General features: G+C 32.2%; 1 protein-coding gene across 3 annotated transcripts in view; it reads right to left on the bottom strand.

Annotated features, from left to right (window-relative positions):
• The window catches only part of LOC124405226 (cell growth regulator with RING finger domain protein 1-like), a 54,615-nt gene that overhangs the window by 34,096 nt on the left and 1,688 nt on the right, over positions 1–18,831 (bottom strand). For all 3 annotated transcript variants that reach the window (XM_046879942.1, XM_046879941.1, XM_046879940.1), the window contains exon 2: positions 8,735–8,892. In XM_046879942.1, coding sequence (XP_046735898.1) covers positions 8,735–8,892 — 158 coding nt within the window. The remainder of the gene's footprint in view (positions 1–8,734; positions 8,893–18,831) is intronic.

Below are 18,831 nucleotides of genomic sequence, written 5' to 3' on the forward strand. Positions count from 1 at the left end.
GTTTACAGTATTTGTGAGACTTTTTTTTTTTTTTTACAAATAAGACAGATTTTTGATTTAGCTGAATTTTTCTTTAGGATTATTTACAAGAAATGAAGATTTTCTTTAAATAATGGATGCCGTATATGGTCAAAGGTTTTGAAAAAATGATCAATGTATCAAAATTGGGGACTCGGTAGAGTAAAATTTTTCAATTTTTTTTTAATTTTTCTCTTCCCAACAAGATAACTTTTCGTATTTATGATCTTTAAACGTTTTTAACTATCGCTAATTTGACTTTCGGGATTTCGTATTTTTGTATCCCACCTGATCAAGGCAGCTTCACACGTATATTTCAACGAAGCGGAAAAAAAGCTGTACGGACGTTATCTACACTGTCGAAAATAGTTTTGGACGGTAAACAAAAGCAGCTGATAATAATGAATTCCAGCTGTGTTAACACAATGACGTACCGGATACGGTGCGATAAAATATATAATGGTAAGCAGATACCTGCGGAGCCGCCGCAGCGTAATAACAGCACTTTTAAACTTTTCAAACATCAAATTTCATCCAATCCGCACGTGTATGATACGAAATAGAATATCTCTGCCCATCGCTTATTTATTCCACAAGGGGATGACGTATAATTGATTCGCAATATTCTGATGAAACAATATTCTTTTCAAACTCGAATTATGCATATTTCTGATTATTACTTTCTCGATAGGTATTATACGCTGAAAGCTTAATTAATTGCTCTATACAGGTGTCAGGTACACGCCACATTTGTAAGAATGGAAATTTCCCCATTAATTTGGACGCAAATGTATGATAATTGGGCTGAAATTGAACAAAACATCGTTAATTGAATCGAAATTTGTACATTTGTACGGACACATCGGACCGATTATATAATTGAAATTTGTATTTACTAATAAATGTGTATGTATATTAGACTGTATCAAAAATTTGACTGTTTTTTTTTTTTTTTTTAATATACTGAAAATATTGTTCAGGATACGGAATAAAGGCGCCTGTTGAAATGGGAGCTCTTAATTTTAATACTAAGAAGTACCTCATCGCGATTTTCTACTTTCCATAAGAATAACATGGCAAAAATGGTTCTTGCTCCTTGCGATTTTTATAACTAGATAACGACGCGTCGTACAGAAAATTCATAAACATGTTTTTGTAGGAAATTGAACGTTCTACAAAAAAGGTCTCCTGTCATTTTACGATAAATCTACTCCTTCAAAAGTTATTTGAGGTCCTTTGTTGATGTTTGACCTCAAATAACTTTTGAAAGAATAGATTTATCGTAAAATGACAAGAGACCTTTTTTGTAGAACGTTCAATTTCCTACAAAAACATGTTTATGAATTTTCTGTACGACGCGTCGTTATCTAGTTATAAAAATCGCAAGGAGCAAGAACCATTTTTGCCATGTTATTCTTATGGAAAGTAGAAAATCGCGATGAGGCACTTCTTAGTATTAAAATTAAGAGCTCCCATTTTATCAGGCACCTTTTTTCGGTATCCTGAACAATATTTTCAGTATATTAAGAGAAAAAAAAAATAGTCAATTTTTTTGGTACAGTCTAATATATATATATATATATATATATATATATGCATTTATTATTTGTATAGGTATATATCAGCTGCAACCGAGCAATGTTGTAGTACGAAAAGAAGCTTTGAATTATTCATAATAATTGCATGATCGAGAATTGAACAGCTCTGATTGACAATCTCACAAATGTTTGTTGTCAACAAAAATTTATGAGCTGGGTCTTTTCGATGCAAATTTCCAAATCAACAATCAAGGACAATTCAAGAGTACACATTTTTTCTGACTTCATTTAAATTCATTTGCATATAAGTTTCAATTTCACTATTTCAATGCAGGAATATTTCTAAACAATAACAATAATACCATTACAATAAAAATTATACGTTTGAGCGGTGAATGCGGTCGAATAACTGGCTAAAAGCAAAGCTACAAGCGCAAATTTCGTAATTCATACTATATTCATGTATATAATAATACACATAATATAAATAAAGTGAAAAATAAAATGCAATCAGATTTGCAAGTTGTGCGAAAATGCTTCTTTTCTATATAAAAAAAAAAAAAAAGAAAAAATGAAAATATAGTAGTTGTTGAGTGAATAAATTGTACACTTGAAAGAAAATGAAAATAAACAAGAAAAAAATGCATTCTTTATAGAAAAAGAGGAAAAAAAATTTTAGTGCAGCACGCGTGCGTTACACGGGCAATTTGCAAAGTGTAACGCGTTGAAATCGCATATAGCTATACTAAATGGCTATATAATACGCACACGTTCACCCTGCCCTAGATTAAACGTGAACAACTTTTGTAATATTTCCCAACTTATGGATGTATATAAAGTGCGCTGCTCTATTATAATTTATTCGTAAAAGTGACCAACGACTTTTATACATATACCAACAAGAACGAATGATTCGTTAATCTACAATATCTCGAGTAGCGTAAATTAAAAAATAGTTGAATTTATTTGACGATGGTTTTTAAATTTCTTATACCACCATTATACGAAGTGAAAATTTATGTCGAAGTAATTATGCAAGTAAATTTAATAAATAATTTAGGGTTAAATACTCAAACATCCTGTGTAAACATAATTTAAAATTAGGTATCGCTGAACCAATATAATTATATATTGCAAAAGACACGTTACATGATTTTAAATCTTCGTCGCCCACTAAGAAAAAAAATGACATCATTGTTAGCATAGGTTGTTAAATGCGTGAGTAATTGAATTACTTGTACGATGCAGATGTTTTGTAAATAGTAATTAATAACATAATTTTTTTACCGTCGTCGTAAAGAATAGGTAAGTGACAAAATATGAATGGATAAAATTATCTACATTGCATGTTTATTATATGCAGGTGGATAAATGCGTTGTTTAAAACTCCGGAGATAAATTCGGCATAAAAGAATAATCTGCGCACCTCATTCGTTAAACGAGTTTGCGTCAATGAAACGGAATATCAAAAATGAAAAAAAATTCTATCAAGCGGCTAGACGTTTAAAAAATTCCGCACTTGCCCTGCATCGCTATCGTCAGACGTAAGACGTAAGATCGCAGACGTAATTAATTTTTTATCGACTTTACATAATATTTATATTTAACATTTATATTTATATATAATGTATAATAGGTTTTTTTATCCAGGCACATATAAGTATGTCATTTTTGTAAGTTTGATTTTTTTATAAATCCTTTCAAGGTCCCTCAAAATTGCCTTGACGTATAAGTTAATGGATTATCCAGCTTTACTAGGATATCCTGTTGGTCTAGAATTATATATACGTACGGGATAAAGTAGGGTAAAAAAAAGTTCAATATGAATCGTTAAAAAAAAAAATTGGTAGCACGTATTTAAGGCAGGTCGAGTTATTATTAAATATTTATTCATCGGTTTTAGAAAGTGTTAAAATGTATTTTGTGTAAATAACTTCTCCAACAGGACTAATCGGAAATGTATTGAACCTATCTGAAAACGTGAACTAGATTGTTTCAATTGTATTTATTTCATGTAATGTTCATAAAACAGCGGATCGCCAACTAAATCGAGTACACGGTTAGAAAAAAAATGTCCCTGCATGTGCACTAAAAGTTTTAACCATTTTTTAATGCATTACTAAGTAAACAAAAAGTAGAAAATTGCAAATGAAATCTTGATACGACATCTTAAATGTTAAAATTAAAAAAATCTGTGGCATATTTACCAACAGAAATGTAACAAATAACAGAAATATAAAATTGACTTGCTCGGACATTATGTTTAGTTAAATTGTTCTAACAGTGTACAAAACAAAGAAAAAAAATAGGTTGAACTACAATCCGTAAAATACAGTAAAAGAGAAATGAAATTCTCACTTGTGCAATGAAGTCAAAAACATGGAAGTCAAAACTACAATTGCTGTACGGATAAATAAAAGTTTACACACAAACACAAACACAAACACACGTTTATGCTATTTAAAAGTTGAAAAAGAAACATGTGGAAAAAAACTTATATCTATTCAAAAACCTGTAGGTGCCAAATGGATAATTTTTTATGATAATTTATTTCTTTTCTTCAACATACCGACACTATGATCGTATGCTCAAAGCATGTCGAAAGCCTTGGAACGAACGGGATGTAAAATAAAGACCATGAGCCGAGTCCAATTGCAGGAAAGCGTCGAAACAAGGGACCTTAAAATAGTCGCGTAATCCCGACCAGCATTTCCTGTGACATCAAAGTAAGTACCTAACGTTATCGTAACGATTCATGCCGAGGAAAAAGCGTTCATTCGCGATTCTGAGATTATCTGAAACTCGGCAAGCCATAATAAAACAAAACACGCTCATATTTCGAAATCTAAGTTCCTTAAAAATTATTTTAAAATTAAAAAAATACGCATATTTTCCCCCCCGATGCATTTTCACGATAACGATGGATATTTTTTTGATATCGTATAGAATTCGAGTAAAGTAAAAGCAAGTTATAAAAATGAATGCAGAGGAAAACAAAAATATAATTAAAAAAAATAATAAAAAGAAATATTTTTTCAAGATACATTCTTTACGGTACATAAAATAAATGTTAAAAGTACAAACAACGTTATGAATCGAGTTTAAGAAAACAAACAAAAGAAAGAAAAAAAAAGAAAGGAAAAAAAAAAATACGACTACATCACCATATTCCAATACTATCTCATTGTCAGCATTAAAAAGAATTAGCGCTGCAGTGAAAATGCATTTTAAATATAAAAATAAAATTAACGTGTATATATAATAAATCACACTATAATTATACTTAGTCGAAAATTCTCACTATTCTATAAATGGAACTAATAATAATAAACCAATGAAGGTAATGAAGCGTTTATAAAGGAATTTCTTGCACCGATACTGTGCGTCTTGTGTATAATAATATATAAGGCCAGAATTAGGCATGACATATCAGGCATTTGGTATGCATGTCATGAGACATTAGCCTCCTGCCATGCCATGCCATGCCATGCCGTTCTCATTGTCGGACACAACGGAGTTATGAAATTGTTTAGGTTACCTTGACCGGCTGCCCGGGTCAAATGTGCATCATTTAAATCGGGAGTCAATTACCTCGAGAAAAACGGTGCGCCGTCTATTTGCGTAATGAAAAAAAAGTTTCACCAACTCTCTGCCAATGAGTAAATATAAACATATATATATATATATATATATATAAATGTATAAGCATGATTATTTATCCGAACGATTGTTTAAAATGAGAAATTAAAACTGCTTATATCACATGGACTTCATGTTTCGGAAAAAAAATAATAAACTTTCCAAACTTTTTTCCAAAACACCTTACTATACATATAGGTATACAGTCAGGGTGGGCACAAAATTTTGGGAAAAAAATTTCATGACATTTTCAGTTTTTCCAGGACTTGAAATCTAGTTTTCCCTGAAATTTTTTCAGTTCTAGTGATTTACTGAAATCTAAATCGTTCAGTTTACTGACTCTATATTAGATTAAAATACAATTCGAAATGAGGAAAATTATAACGTAAAAAAAAAAAAAATTTCTCCATGAAAAAAAGTAAACTTATCACCTCAAAAAATCATTTCAAATTCCCACGATAGAAAAGTGACATTTTAAATTTTTTCCATGACCAAATTAAAAATCCCCTGACAATTCCTGGTTTTTCATGCCCCCTTTTAAATTCCCTAACATTTCCAAGTTTTCTAGATTTTCCAGGTGTGTGGCCACCCTGAATACATAATTACAGTTAAACAATTTCATCTACCAAATGAACCGTAGGTCTTAGCTAACCAGTTTTTCATCCTCACAATATTTACACACAACCGGGATTCTGGACTCTTGTCGGTCGAAATGATTTTTACTGTCAAGATTCTGATCGTACGAGTAACTTTTGCGCTCTGAGACAGGCTCAACTGGCGATGGTTGTTGGCTCCAAATTGGGTTACGATTACTTAAGAAAACGTGAGTCGCATTTTCAACCGTTAATATTACAGTGTCGTAAGCTGAAGGTAAACAATTGAGCTATTTCGATGAATTTTTCTCGTTGTTGCGGTCGGTCCTGCAGCTTTCGAGAATCGAGTTACTCTGTTATTCGTCGATGATCCCGAGTCCTGCAGGCAATCGCAATCCCGATTCCTTAATTCGGTTGTACGTAATCGAATGTGAAACAGTATATAACTCGAAAACCTCGTGTTCGATATTTTTTTTGTTCACCTCGCGAACGACTTGGTCTTAAAATTACCTTATTTTCAATAATCCGTTCTGTTATTTTCTCTATTGATTGATATTATAAGCAAAACGATTCGAATGCAATATTGGAATTCCTTGCCACGAAACCAATAATTTAGTGCAATCAATCACACTCTGGCATCTGAATCCAGAATTGCAAGATTTGAAGTGATTTCGTACGAAGTAGTATGAACTCAATTATCTAAACATCACTTCTTGCAATTTCGAACGCAGATATAAATTCACTTCAGGTTAATTGAAATGTCTTCAAGTCTCTTAAGTTGAATGAATCCGTACTTCAAGCGACATTGAGAGACTTCAAATAACTTCAAATATATAAAAGCAGAAGAAGAAAAAAAAACAAATTAATATTTCAGCCACAAGTGTTCTTACTATTAATTATACACTTGACTTGAAGCGCGATAAACTTCCCGAGTCTTCACCAGCTGCGCAATTTTCCAAATGACAAATAAATGCAACCACTTGTTTCCATTTAAACACATTTATAATACAAATACATGCAAATCGACGATGTTTACGATTTCGGGTATAAAAACACAAAGAAAACAAAGTATGTAATCGATACAATAAGATATCAGATAACGTCCGAGAAATACGTGTGGAAAATTAGTTGAAACAGATTGAAAAAACAAAGGTAACACGATGCTTCGGGATATATTACATGCACATAATAAATCAGAGTTGATATATAATAACATTCAATTTCAGAGAAGCAACAAAAGAAGAGAAAGAAAAAGAAGAAAAAAAAATACACTCTTGTATGCTAATATAAATCGTATGATAACTCGTCATTGACTAATTTGAAATTCAAATATCATACAGGTATATATATATATATACATATATATATATATACGCGAGTGAATAAATCGTGAAATATTTCATCGTCTAGATATTGTATTAAACATACGGAATAACAGAACCCGCCGTGTCCCCGTTTCCAAATAAATTTCTCGAAATAAAACTTTCAGCAGCATAAATGCAATAATTATATCGAGATAAACTGAGGTGACTATAGCCTCGTTACATTTGTTTTGATACGAGTTCGACTTTTTTTTTTTTTTTTGCTTTGTTTTTAACCATTAAGGAAAAACAATTTAACGATGTCCCGTTTTACGCTTTTATAATTATCACGATCATCTTGGCTTGTAATAATCATCTTTCATTCTTTTCGTGAAATAGTTTCGACATCAAAATTAATTTTATATACGAGTATAAATATATAGATATATGTTATCGACTATGTAGATAGATGAATACGTAAGTGGTCCAATTTTCATAAACAAGCTGTCAAGAATACAGCAAGACAACGTATTTTCCGATTAAATATACGTATAATCAAATATGTGTTGCAGTTGGCGATAAAATGTGACTAATTTCGTAAGAAAAAAAAAAAAAAATGTAATGATTTTGCATCAACATTGCAAATATTATAAGTAACATGCATGCACCGTATACGTATATATAGGTATTATCGCGAAACTTTCATTTCGAGAAGGTTCAACGGCTGCGAAAGGATTAATTTTTTTTTTTTTTTTTTTTTTTTCAAATTGACTCAAGTTCGTGTATATTCATATATTACTACGAATGTTGAATTAATCATACGGGGAATACCGCACGTTTTAAACTACGGAGTCTTGTTGGTATAAATTTTATTTTCTAATTATGTATAATAATTAAGTGTTGGTACAGTAACGCACAGCAAACATCGCCGCTATTTTATGACTGTATCTCGCTCACAGCTGTAACCGAATTAGACTGCATAACAATATCATCAATCGAATAAAAAATGTCTACTATTTTGTTCGTTTTTCTTTAGTTTGTTTAAAATATCGAAAAATTGTCGAACAACGGAAATTTTCGTCAAGACTGTACAAAAGTTGAAGATAAATTTGCACGAGATCTTCTCTTGCCATATACGATTCTATTAGGTAAACTAAGCTAACGAAGATGTGTATGTATATATATCCTAACCACAATGTAGGTAAATATATAAGAAAATTAAAGATATACGGTAAGTTTTTTCATAATACTTGAGGGAACTCTCTGAGAAGAATGCAAAGTCAACAGACTAAATAGGTATAACAGTGATGATAGGCCAAGGCTTGAATGTAAAAAACTGGAATTCCCGATGTGATAAGTGCCTCTTAAAAAATAGGATAAGAAAAAAAAATTGAAAAAAGCATATCTGCACGTAAGCAACAATTATATGCAAATTTTTGCTAGCAGATATTTTTATTTCGCAATTCTGAAATTCCCACTCTCCCACTCTCTCTCTCTCTCTCTCTCTCTCTCTCTCTCTCTCACTCTGTCTACAAAGTTTTTGGATCATTGTCATCATCATCATCATATATATCATTATCATCATCAAAAAATGGTATATGTATAAACAGAAGAATGATATTTTATTGATCGATAAAAAACTCACCGGCATACGTGCTTCTGAAGCTTTCGTGGAGTTTGAAGGTGAACGGTATGTGAACCTTCATCATCTTCATCTGGGGTATTCGAGGCGCGTGAGGAAGGACGCCGCCACCACCTCCGAACATCAGGTCATCCCCGTGAACTCGAAGTACCATCATATTCCTGAAGCGTCAAAGAGGGAAGAAAATTTTTTTTTTTAATCATGTGTAAAAGACCCATTCAGAAGAATCTCAATCTTTCATAGTTATGTATACAGTAATAGAAAATGTCAAGTACGGTATTTTTCAATTAACCCTTTCAGTTGCGAAAATGCAAAAAAAATCAGGATTTTGCATGGAATATAAGAAGAAAAGAAAGAAAAAGAAAAAAGAAGCTTCTGTGACTGAAAGGGTTAGATAAATCCTCGGCATTAAAGCGTCGCAGCAGTGTACAGGAAAATGTAGAACTAAATGACCGGAATGAAGAAAAACATTAAGACCTGGTAGATTTGCTGGTTAAAAGTTACCCACAAAACTCATTTTCGTTTTGTAACCGAAACTGTATACGTATATTCTTCGGTTATGTTAAAAATGAAAATAGTATTTAGGACTGTGTAGTAACGACAACTAAGAACTATTCATTTTTCTTGATTGTGGAAAATTTTGTTATGCAAACTTCTTATCAACGTACTAATGTGGATAAATATATTGCTGTGCGTGGCGTAAATCATTGTAAACGAAGGACCTCCGAATGAAAAAAGAAGAAAAAATAGAAACCAGAATTAGATAGTATGAATGAATGTTTTAAATGAATGAGTGTAGTATATATATATTACGTATATATATGTATTAAGAAATAAAGTTACCGTAAAACGGAGCTACTTAGTCACGTCTGATTTTCTTTGATTTTGGCTTTCCTTTTTTCAAACGTCTACAAAATGAAATAGAAAAAAATATAGGCAACCCGTTTCCAAATTGATCATGAGCATCGTTAAATTGCAAGAGATGCGGAATGAAGGTATCGAAAAAAAGAGAAGTGAAATACGAGGATTGAGAAAAAGTAGAAAGAATCTTATAAAACCTACTCCAAATAAAAATTCTCTAAAATATAATTTAGATAAGGTCCCGATTCACTTCGTGTCGTGAATAAATTTTCAAATTTAGTTCAAAGATAGTTTTCCTTTCAACCGCGTTAGCAGAGCTTCGATTGAAAACGAGAGATGAAACCGTATAAAAATAAAATCTAGCCTGTAAATTTTTCGCTGATTGTACCGAGGATATAATGTCAGTAAGCTTTATCATCTGCGATTTTTCAGGTGTATGATAAATAATCACAATATTTTTTATCCTTATTCCCCACTTGAACAATTTATCATAAGTTGACCTTATAATTTGTATTTTTAAACAAAATAATTCACGTTTCCATGAGTAATACCCGGATACATACTTACATGGTTGAATTTTAAGGTCTATTCAACATTTTCCGTACACAAACTGTCCTTTGCCATTTTTTTATTTTATTGTGGATCAATGTTATACCCAGAAAAATATCGAATGAATCTCGGAATGAATAAATTGATCTTATACACGACATTTACAATTGTTACAGCCGTGATTCCTTGCAGAGATTAATCAACATAGCACTGCCATGGTTACAACGTATTACGTCACACACACCAACGCACTTTTAGCACTACGTGTGCCTATAGTTGTTTTTGCAGCAGATATATTACATGCGGCATTTGAACAGCGATTTATCAATACGAATCTCTGACGTAAAACAATGTGACTTCGGGCTAATATGATAATTCTGATGGATTGCTAAACGGTCGTATGAATTTTTCAACATTGAAAGAAGAAGTGAGCTCTAAAATAATGACGATTATAAATCACAATAGATTGTTTTAAAGGATCTCTTTAAGAACCTGAATCTTTCATAGTTTTTCTTCATATAGAATAGCGTAGTTTCGTTGATCCCATACGACTTGTATACCTACGTAAGATCAATTAATCATAATTTGTTTCCTTAAACAAATGATAATTAGTAAGAAAAAAAAGTGACAAGTAAATTAAATACTGAAACTAGTTAAGTAACAATAAAGAGTCGACTCGGATTATGACAAGGAGATAAAACAAAAAGCGAGTTACTGAACTTTTTATCAACTCTAAACCACCTAAAACTATAGTTTAACGTAAAAAAATAAACTCTTTGAAGAATGAGCTCTGTCCTTTAAAGATTTAGAGATGCCGCATCGGAATTTAGTCATTCTTATATATTACGAACGTGTAAGTAACGAATTTGAATTAGTCAAACATGAAATATTCTGTTTTAAAGTAATGAATCACACTCGAATCTCATATATATATACCTACATATACATATATATATATATATAGATATATAAAAGACATGAATACAAATTTGCATCAATTAATTAATCATACTCCAATTTCATTATTTCAAACAGAAAATATTTCATGTCTGCTAAATGCAAATTAGTTTTCTTTTCTTTTTCTTTTTGTATGGATATAATATTATATATATATATATGGTAGGCGAAACGTGATGCGTCATTTGCACATCGGTCAAGAAACGAGCTCTTATCATCTCCTCGAGAAAGCTGTGTGTGCGTAACAGCATCAGACAGGCAGACGCTCCGAGCGCTGGATGAAAATATACTTGCATTGTACGATGCGGACGTGCGCAAACGTGCCGTATATATACAACATAATAATATACTATATACCCCCCTTCTTTGTGTCGCAAAACCCGCGTGCGCAAAAACAATCACGCGCGTCATTGTTATAAGCAAAATTATTCCATCGCAATTCCATTTTGCATTTTACAAATTACACAAAATAGTTATATGCTATATAAAGTTAACGAGGCGACGTGTCGAATGAATGCAACAATTGCAGGACGGATATATCTACCTACGTACGCATGTATGTATGTATATATATATATATACCTTTTGTAGATATTCGTAATCGGTAAACAACCGAGTACGTTTGAACACTTTGAACACGAAATGTTATCTTATATATACACACGTGTTTTATCTCTTTTAAATCGACGCCTCGCTGTTTCGTGCAAGCAATAAAAATATGTAACGTTCAATGAAAATTAGTTACACAAAATCCGGCCATTTGTATCAACGAAATCGCGATTTTTCCTACCTGACTGGGCATATAATAGATAAAATTTAACGAGCGTAAGTATATCGTGATGTAGAAGCATTCGAATAATGAAAAAGCGGTAACCATTTTAATAATCAATTGTATTTTTGTAGTTCAAATTTAACGAGACTGTACAAAATGTATATAACATTCATAAATTGACCGGAAATAGAGGAGAATTTGTGTAAAAATATGAGGATATTAGAGTTCATAGATTTTGAATGGCGTTTGAATCAAGCTGTAACATGATGATGTAAAATTATTTTTGTAACCCGGAATTTGTAAGACACGAAACGAAGGAAGCGTACTGTTATAGATACCTTATCTCTTTTATCCAATACTTGATTATCTGACTACGTTAATATTTGTCATCAATTTGTTGACAGCTTTTGCTGGCATCTCTCTTTCGCTTTCTCACTCTAACTCTTTTTGTCTCCACCATTACTTCGAAAGCCGCGACCTCCTCGACTTCGCGGGTTTGTCCAAAACGATCCCCGAATGGCTTATACAAGCGTAAATAAGAGACAGACTCTCAGGGCCGCGAAGGTGCGATTGTTTATGCGAGAATTGCGCGCCTTCGGCAATGCACGTCATGTTAAATATATGAGAAATATAAATCACCATCGCAAATGAATTTATCGGTACACGAGTGCAAAATATTACCTCCAAGTCATTTTAGGAATAAATATGCAAGACCGCCAAAGTCAAAAGTCGGGATGAACGAAAAGAAAAGTTGAAAAAATTCTTAAGAGTGTAATTATTGGCGTCGATGAATGCTGTGAAGATAAATGAAACAACATCTCTTCTGCACGACACAATAGTTGAACGTATCTGAAAATATTCGAGAGAATGTCACAAACTGAGGCATCAAAAATTTCAGAAAATATTTTTATAATTTAAACAAGGCTAATTCAAGATAAATTAATTAGTCTTGTGTTTATCGTCCGATTCTAATGTAACGTTAGTTACAAATATAGTCATTTCCGTCGTGCAGGGTAGATAATAGAAATAGATTTGTTCAACATCGTTAGAACAGATGTTTCCCAACAATTTATATGTATATAGATAATTAAATACGTTATAAGCATATGTATATTAAAAATGTATAAATATTCGTTGAATGTTTTTCAGATAAATCGTAGTAATCCGGGTTAGCGAGAAAAATGAGTTCAAAAACATTAGAACCGGATGAAAAACACCAGAGTTCAATCATTTCGAACGTTCCAATAACGAAAAATCTTTTCTTAAATTGCCGACAGTTTGTGTCGTTCAACTTTGCCCCGATTAATTTCAATTATATCATAATAGTTATGTTGTTTCATTCGTATTCATCATCATCGTATATAGGCGGAATTACTATTTCTGAATATTTTTCAAACGACTATCTTCTGTTTTCTCAACTTTTGATTGTCGGAATCGTAGGAGATCATTTAAGAATATATTTTCTATCTAGCAACCGCAATCTTTGAATAATACAGGAACACGTTTACGTACGAACTTATTAAAACTCACAGTAAATTGACTTTGAAAAGACTTGAAAGAAAAAGTTTTTTTCAATTACAATTTTTTTCTATAATGATGCCGCGCCCGTCGTTAAGTAAGAAGTAAATAAATAAATAAATAAATAAATAAATAAATGAAAGCCCGTGCGTCAGTTACGATCTCGAGTCTATAAGTCTACGCATTGATTCGCCTGATCTGCCAATAAAAATCGTATTTTTCAGCGCAGTTCTTTCCATCTGCACTAACTCGATAAGTCTCTACACTCGTGTAATAAAATCCTCTCAGGATATTCGTTTTGACACGCAGTGATTTCAAGAGCATGCACTCAACTCAACTCAACTCAACTCAACTCAACTCAACTCTCTTCCAATATGACAATGAAAAGAGAGTCTAGTTAGAGAGAGAATCGCGAAATGTTAAAGTATAAAATATCGGTGCGGTGGAATGAGTGATTATACACCTAATAACTCAACGTCGTATTGTTTGTAGGCATACACACGGAAAGGAAAAATAAAATTTTATAATCAGAAAAGCCTGCAGGGCCTGTTTATTATTTACAATAAGTGCTGATGAATTAGCTGATTCATTCGTAATTCTATACCATTATATTATACATATATATATATATATATATATATATATATATATGTATATGTATATATCCATACGTATTCGAAAATTCTCGATCATTCCACGCGTCCGGCGTGATGTAGTATAAAGATTATCGGTTTCTCGAATTTTCCGAACTTTCTAAATTTCATACAGTTTAATACGAGGATAGGTTAGGAGGATGCATAAAGTATACGTGGATAATCGAATATTAAATAGTCATCTAGCTCCAGGAAAGTTTCGCGTGAGTAAGAAATGATACGGAAGCCTACATGAGCCGGCTTCGTCGCTGCTGCTGCTTTTGCTGTTGCTGTTGCTGTTGCTTCTATTTGCTGCACCGCAGCTCGTGCATAGCGATAACATAAACTTTAATAGCGTTCGTATCCAAACGACGTCTGCATAACGGTATAATGATCTGTACAATTGAAGGACAAAGTGGATAACAAGTTCATAAATCTGACCTGAATTAAGTCGGAGAATTGAATCGAAACTTTTTTCTCTTCTATCTATAATAAATATATATATATATATATACATATAATTATTTTATATCACACGAGGCAAAAAGTTTCGATTGTTTTTTCGTTCCTCTTTGAAATTTTTTATTTTCTTTTCCCTTTGCTGTTGCAACAATTCACAAGACTACTAACACGTACATACGCGCATATGCATATATGTCATGTATATTGTATGTATCATCCACGAAACGTCCGGTTGGACTGCAGAGATAAAGCACACGCAGCAATATCGCATGAAATAAGTATGACACAAAAGTATATAATATTATATACATATATATATATATATACATATATATGCGGCTGCAAAATCATACAGACACATTGTTCGTGCAACCGAGTTCGTCTTAATAAATAAAATGACGAGACGACAAAATTTCCCTCTTAAAATTAATCAAGCCGGTTGTGACGAATTAAATTGGTCAATTTGACTAATCGGCGCAAACGAGGCTCTCTCGCATGCTTTGCAGCAGTCTATCCGTCATTGCAGTCTCTCTTCTAATTTTAAAGGCAATCACGCGATTAAACATGTTTTCTTATCTCCTCATCTCCTCGTCAAGTTATTTCATGTAAACCAACTACCGCCTTATCATACAGTGTACTGGTACAGGTAATGCCGATACAATACTTTTGAGATCTGTTGCTTTATTTTAAAACATAGCTAAGGAGGAAATAAATTATTCCAAGAAATGACACGGCACTCTGCACTGCGCATTATTAATAATATTATTATCATTACTATTATTATATGAATAAAAAAAAAAAAAAAAAAAGTCACAAGATTTTTAATAGATGTACCATAAATAGTACAAAACTACAATTGTCATGTAAATAATTAAAAAATTGGGGAACCCTTTTATACGTATACAGAGCGATAAATCGTATTGCGACAACAAATTCACACAACGATGTGCAATTGAATAATTTTTCATTATCTTACTCGGTTTACATACCCCGTGACGACGACGACGAACGTAGGTTTCTTCTAATATAAGACATAAGTACACGTCCATAGAAGCGTACAAAAATCATGTGTATTAATTTTAGATTAGGCATACCAATTATTGAATCGTGTGGAACAAGGTTAAGTGCAATTAGAACTGTAATGCGTATTTAATAAAACTATTGATTTGAAAAATCGATAACTTAATCACTTCATTTCATCAGGTCGTATTATATCACGAGTGTATATGTACACACACGCACACACATATATATATATATATATATATATATATTATCAACCTGCAATAATCCAAGGATCACGAATGAACGTTAACAAAAATTGTAACATCCTTGTCGATGCATCCCTGTTATATAATTATTATGTATGCACATTAGGGTGGGTCAAAAAAAACCGACAATTTTTTTTTTCAATTTATACTCTGGAAAAACCGGTTGCTATACACCTCTAAAAAATACTCACCAAATACGAGCTCTTAATTTTGATAGGAAGGTTCTCCGCTTTATAGTTTTCCATTTATTCCTTAGTATTAGAAACGAAAATTTATATCTCTCTATTAAATGTTCGTTAAAAAATATCCCCTTTCATATCCTTGTAGGAAATTGAACGCTCTACAAAAAAGGTCTCTTATAATTTTTCCGTAAACCTCACCGTTTAAAAGATATTAAAGGTTTAAGTTTTATATTATTTTAAGAAAAATTTCTATTTTGCTCATGAATTTTATAACTCGTTAAAAAAATTTTTTTATGAAATGCGCAGTCCATATTTTTTTAGGAAATTAACTGTTCTACAAAAATGGTCTCATATGATTTATCGATTAAATTAAGCGTTTCAAAGATATTAATCGTCAACCTCCAATGGTTGCAAATTTTAACAGTTTTTGATTGATAATTCAGAAAGTTTCAATTCAGTCTATGAGTTTCAGGGAAATTTATACAAATTTGAGTTTCTATGAACAGAGTTTTGAACTATTTTTCTAGTTTTTCTTTTAGTCTTTAGGTTGTGAATTTTTTTTCCAAGCATAACAAGACGTATATATATATATATATATATATATACGTATATTACACAAATACGATATTACTTGTTGAACGACAATATAACGCAGTGAACTTAGTTACGTATCCGCATATTAATTTTAGAAGAAAAAAAATTCCCAAATGCAAAATGCAACAAAAAAAAGGAAGAAAAAATTGCATCATAAATACCTCGGTAAATACATACTTGAACGATGAAGAACACCGATTTTTTCAAGCTACCAATTATAAACGCTTATTAAAGTTCACGTGTCTTGAACGCGAAGATGAGCTTGACAGTCAAATTCTATGCGCAATTCTGAACAAAAACATTCCAATGCATTTTCAGCTGACGTAGAAATAAAGGAATAGCATGAATTCCACGAATTTACTATTGCGATTTCGTAGAATCCGTGCCATTTCTTTATTTTTCCGTCAAATGAAAATGCGTTAGAGTGTTTCTGTACAGAATCGTGTATATAGTATAGGACTGTTAAACCTGTTTTTGTATTTGAGATACTTTACGTGAATTTCGATACTTGAAGATATATATAATATGTCAACGGAACTTTTCGCAATATGAAATACTGCTGCAGGTGTGGAATCTTTGATTAATCATTTACTTTTATTTTTTCCTAACCTCACGATCCTCTGCGATAAAATTTTTTAATTGAACACGAGAACATAAACGTAGGTCTGTAAGACTGTAAGATTATGGATAATGTAGTCAACACTTTGAGAAGAAGTCCTGATTTTTTATGTCAGATCTCTCGGAGGTTTAAAATACTTTGAAAAAGTATACACACACAAAAGATGTAAAAAAAAAAAAAAACAAGTATTTACACCAAAGATTAAGCTTTCTTTTCCGTATTTACGAACAGGTAAATATAATAATAACAACAACAACAACAACAACAACAACAACAATAGTAATTGCCGCCCACCGATCACGTTTTGGAAAGATATAAAAATTCGATCGACTAACGTATAAAAAAAAGAATTGGATCAATAACTAATTACATATAGTGTTGAGCTTTTCAACGTTTTTTTTTTTTTTCAGCCGTATACAGGTCGAGTAATCTTTACCCGGAATCTCGAGATCCTCGTTCCAAATTGCCGGTAGATTTCTCTCACTGCGTTAAAAAAATGAAACACCATGCTCGACACCATGTGTACTACATACATGGGTATAGACACAGCGTCGAGAGGCTCTCTTCCATTCATTCAATTCAAGGTCTAGCATTGACCTGGAAAGAAAATCAGTGTGCCTCTATCATAGCTGTATGCGGGGGACAGTTTTACAGGTAAGCCGATTAGATTGTATGTTTGCAGGTATATGAAAAAAAAAACAACAACAACAAGAAAAAAAAAAACAAGAAGCCTGAAATCATCGATAAAAATTTAGCTGCATACATGCGTATTATTACATGTATGTGTATTATTACTGTGCAGGGACGAACTTTATTAGCGAGACTGAATTTTTCTTTCGTGTGCTAAAAGACCACAAGCAGACGAGAAGAAAACTTACGATTAGTAGACGCATTAGGAGTCTGATTTCGCATAAAGGTGAGAATATTATTTTCATATTTCCGTTGCGAGTCTCTGCGTACATGTATGATGCATGTGATGTGGAGCGTGGAAACGTCGCTTGGTACATATATATGTATATATAGAGAAGTGTTGTAGGTATGCGTATAACACATGTGATATATAGGTGTGTGTGTGTGTGTGTGTGTGTGCGCGCATGTAGGCAAAACGTGGAGTTGAGAGGCACGTTACGTACGGAGCTTGACACAGATTCTCGATTCCGAATGTAAATATAAAAGTAAAACACGACCTTCTCATTGTCAGTATAACTATTCATGAATATACGAGAGGAATCTAAATATCATTATGTTTAACAACATTCAAATTCACGATCACGATTCCATGTTAAAAACGAAAACAAACAATTGTTGGTATGTAACTAGAAAATAGTCGTCCCGATCGATAAAACGATTAGATTGATCTGAATTAGGTTTTATTCGTTATTAAACAACCCTTCCGCGATTAATTGCTTTTCCGAAAGACCGATTGATTCCGAATACCGACGTAGAAGATTATCACGCAAGACTCAGAATGAAAGAAAGTTTTTTTTTCTTTTATTTTTTCAAATCATTTTATGCCATCATTTTGAATCGTTCAATGACGGTTTGCACTTGGACTACGAGAAATGAGGAGAAAAAAAAAAATTCCCAAGGATAAAAAAGATGAAAAAGGAAAGGAAATCTCGAAATACTTTGACAAACTACCGCTAACCATACCAACAAAGAAGAAAAATAAAAAAAAATAAA

This window comes from Diprion similis, chromosome 4 (assembly GCF_021155765.1).
Source record: "Diprion similis isolate iyDipSimi1 chromosome 4, iyDipSimi1.1, whole genome shotgun sequence".
In the NCBI taxonomy this organism is placed as follows: domain Eukaryota; kingdom Metazoa; phylum Arthropoda; class Insecta; order Hymenoptera; family Diprionidae; genus Diprion; species Diprion similis.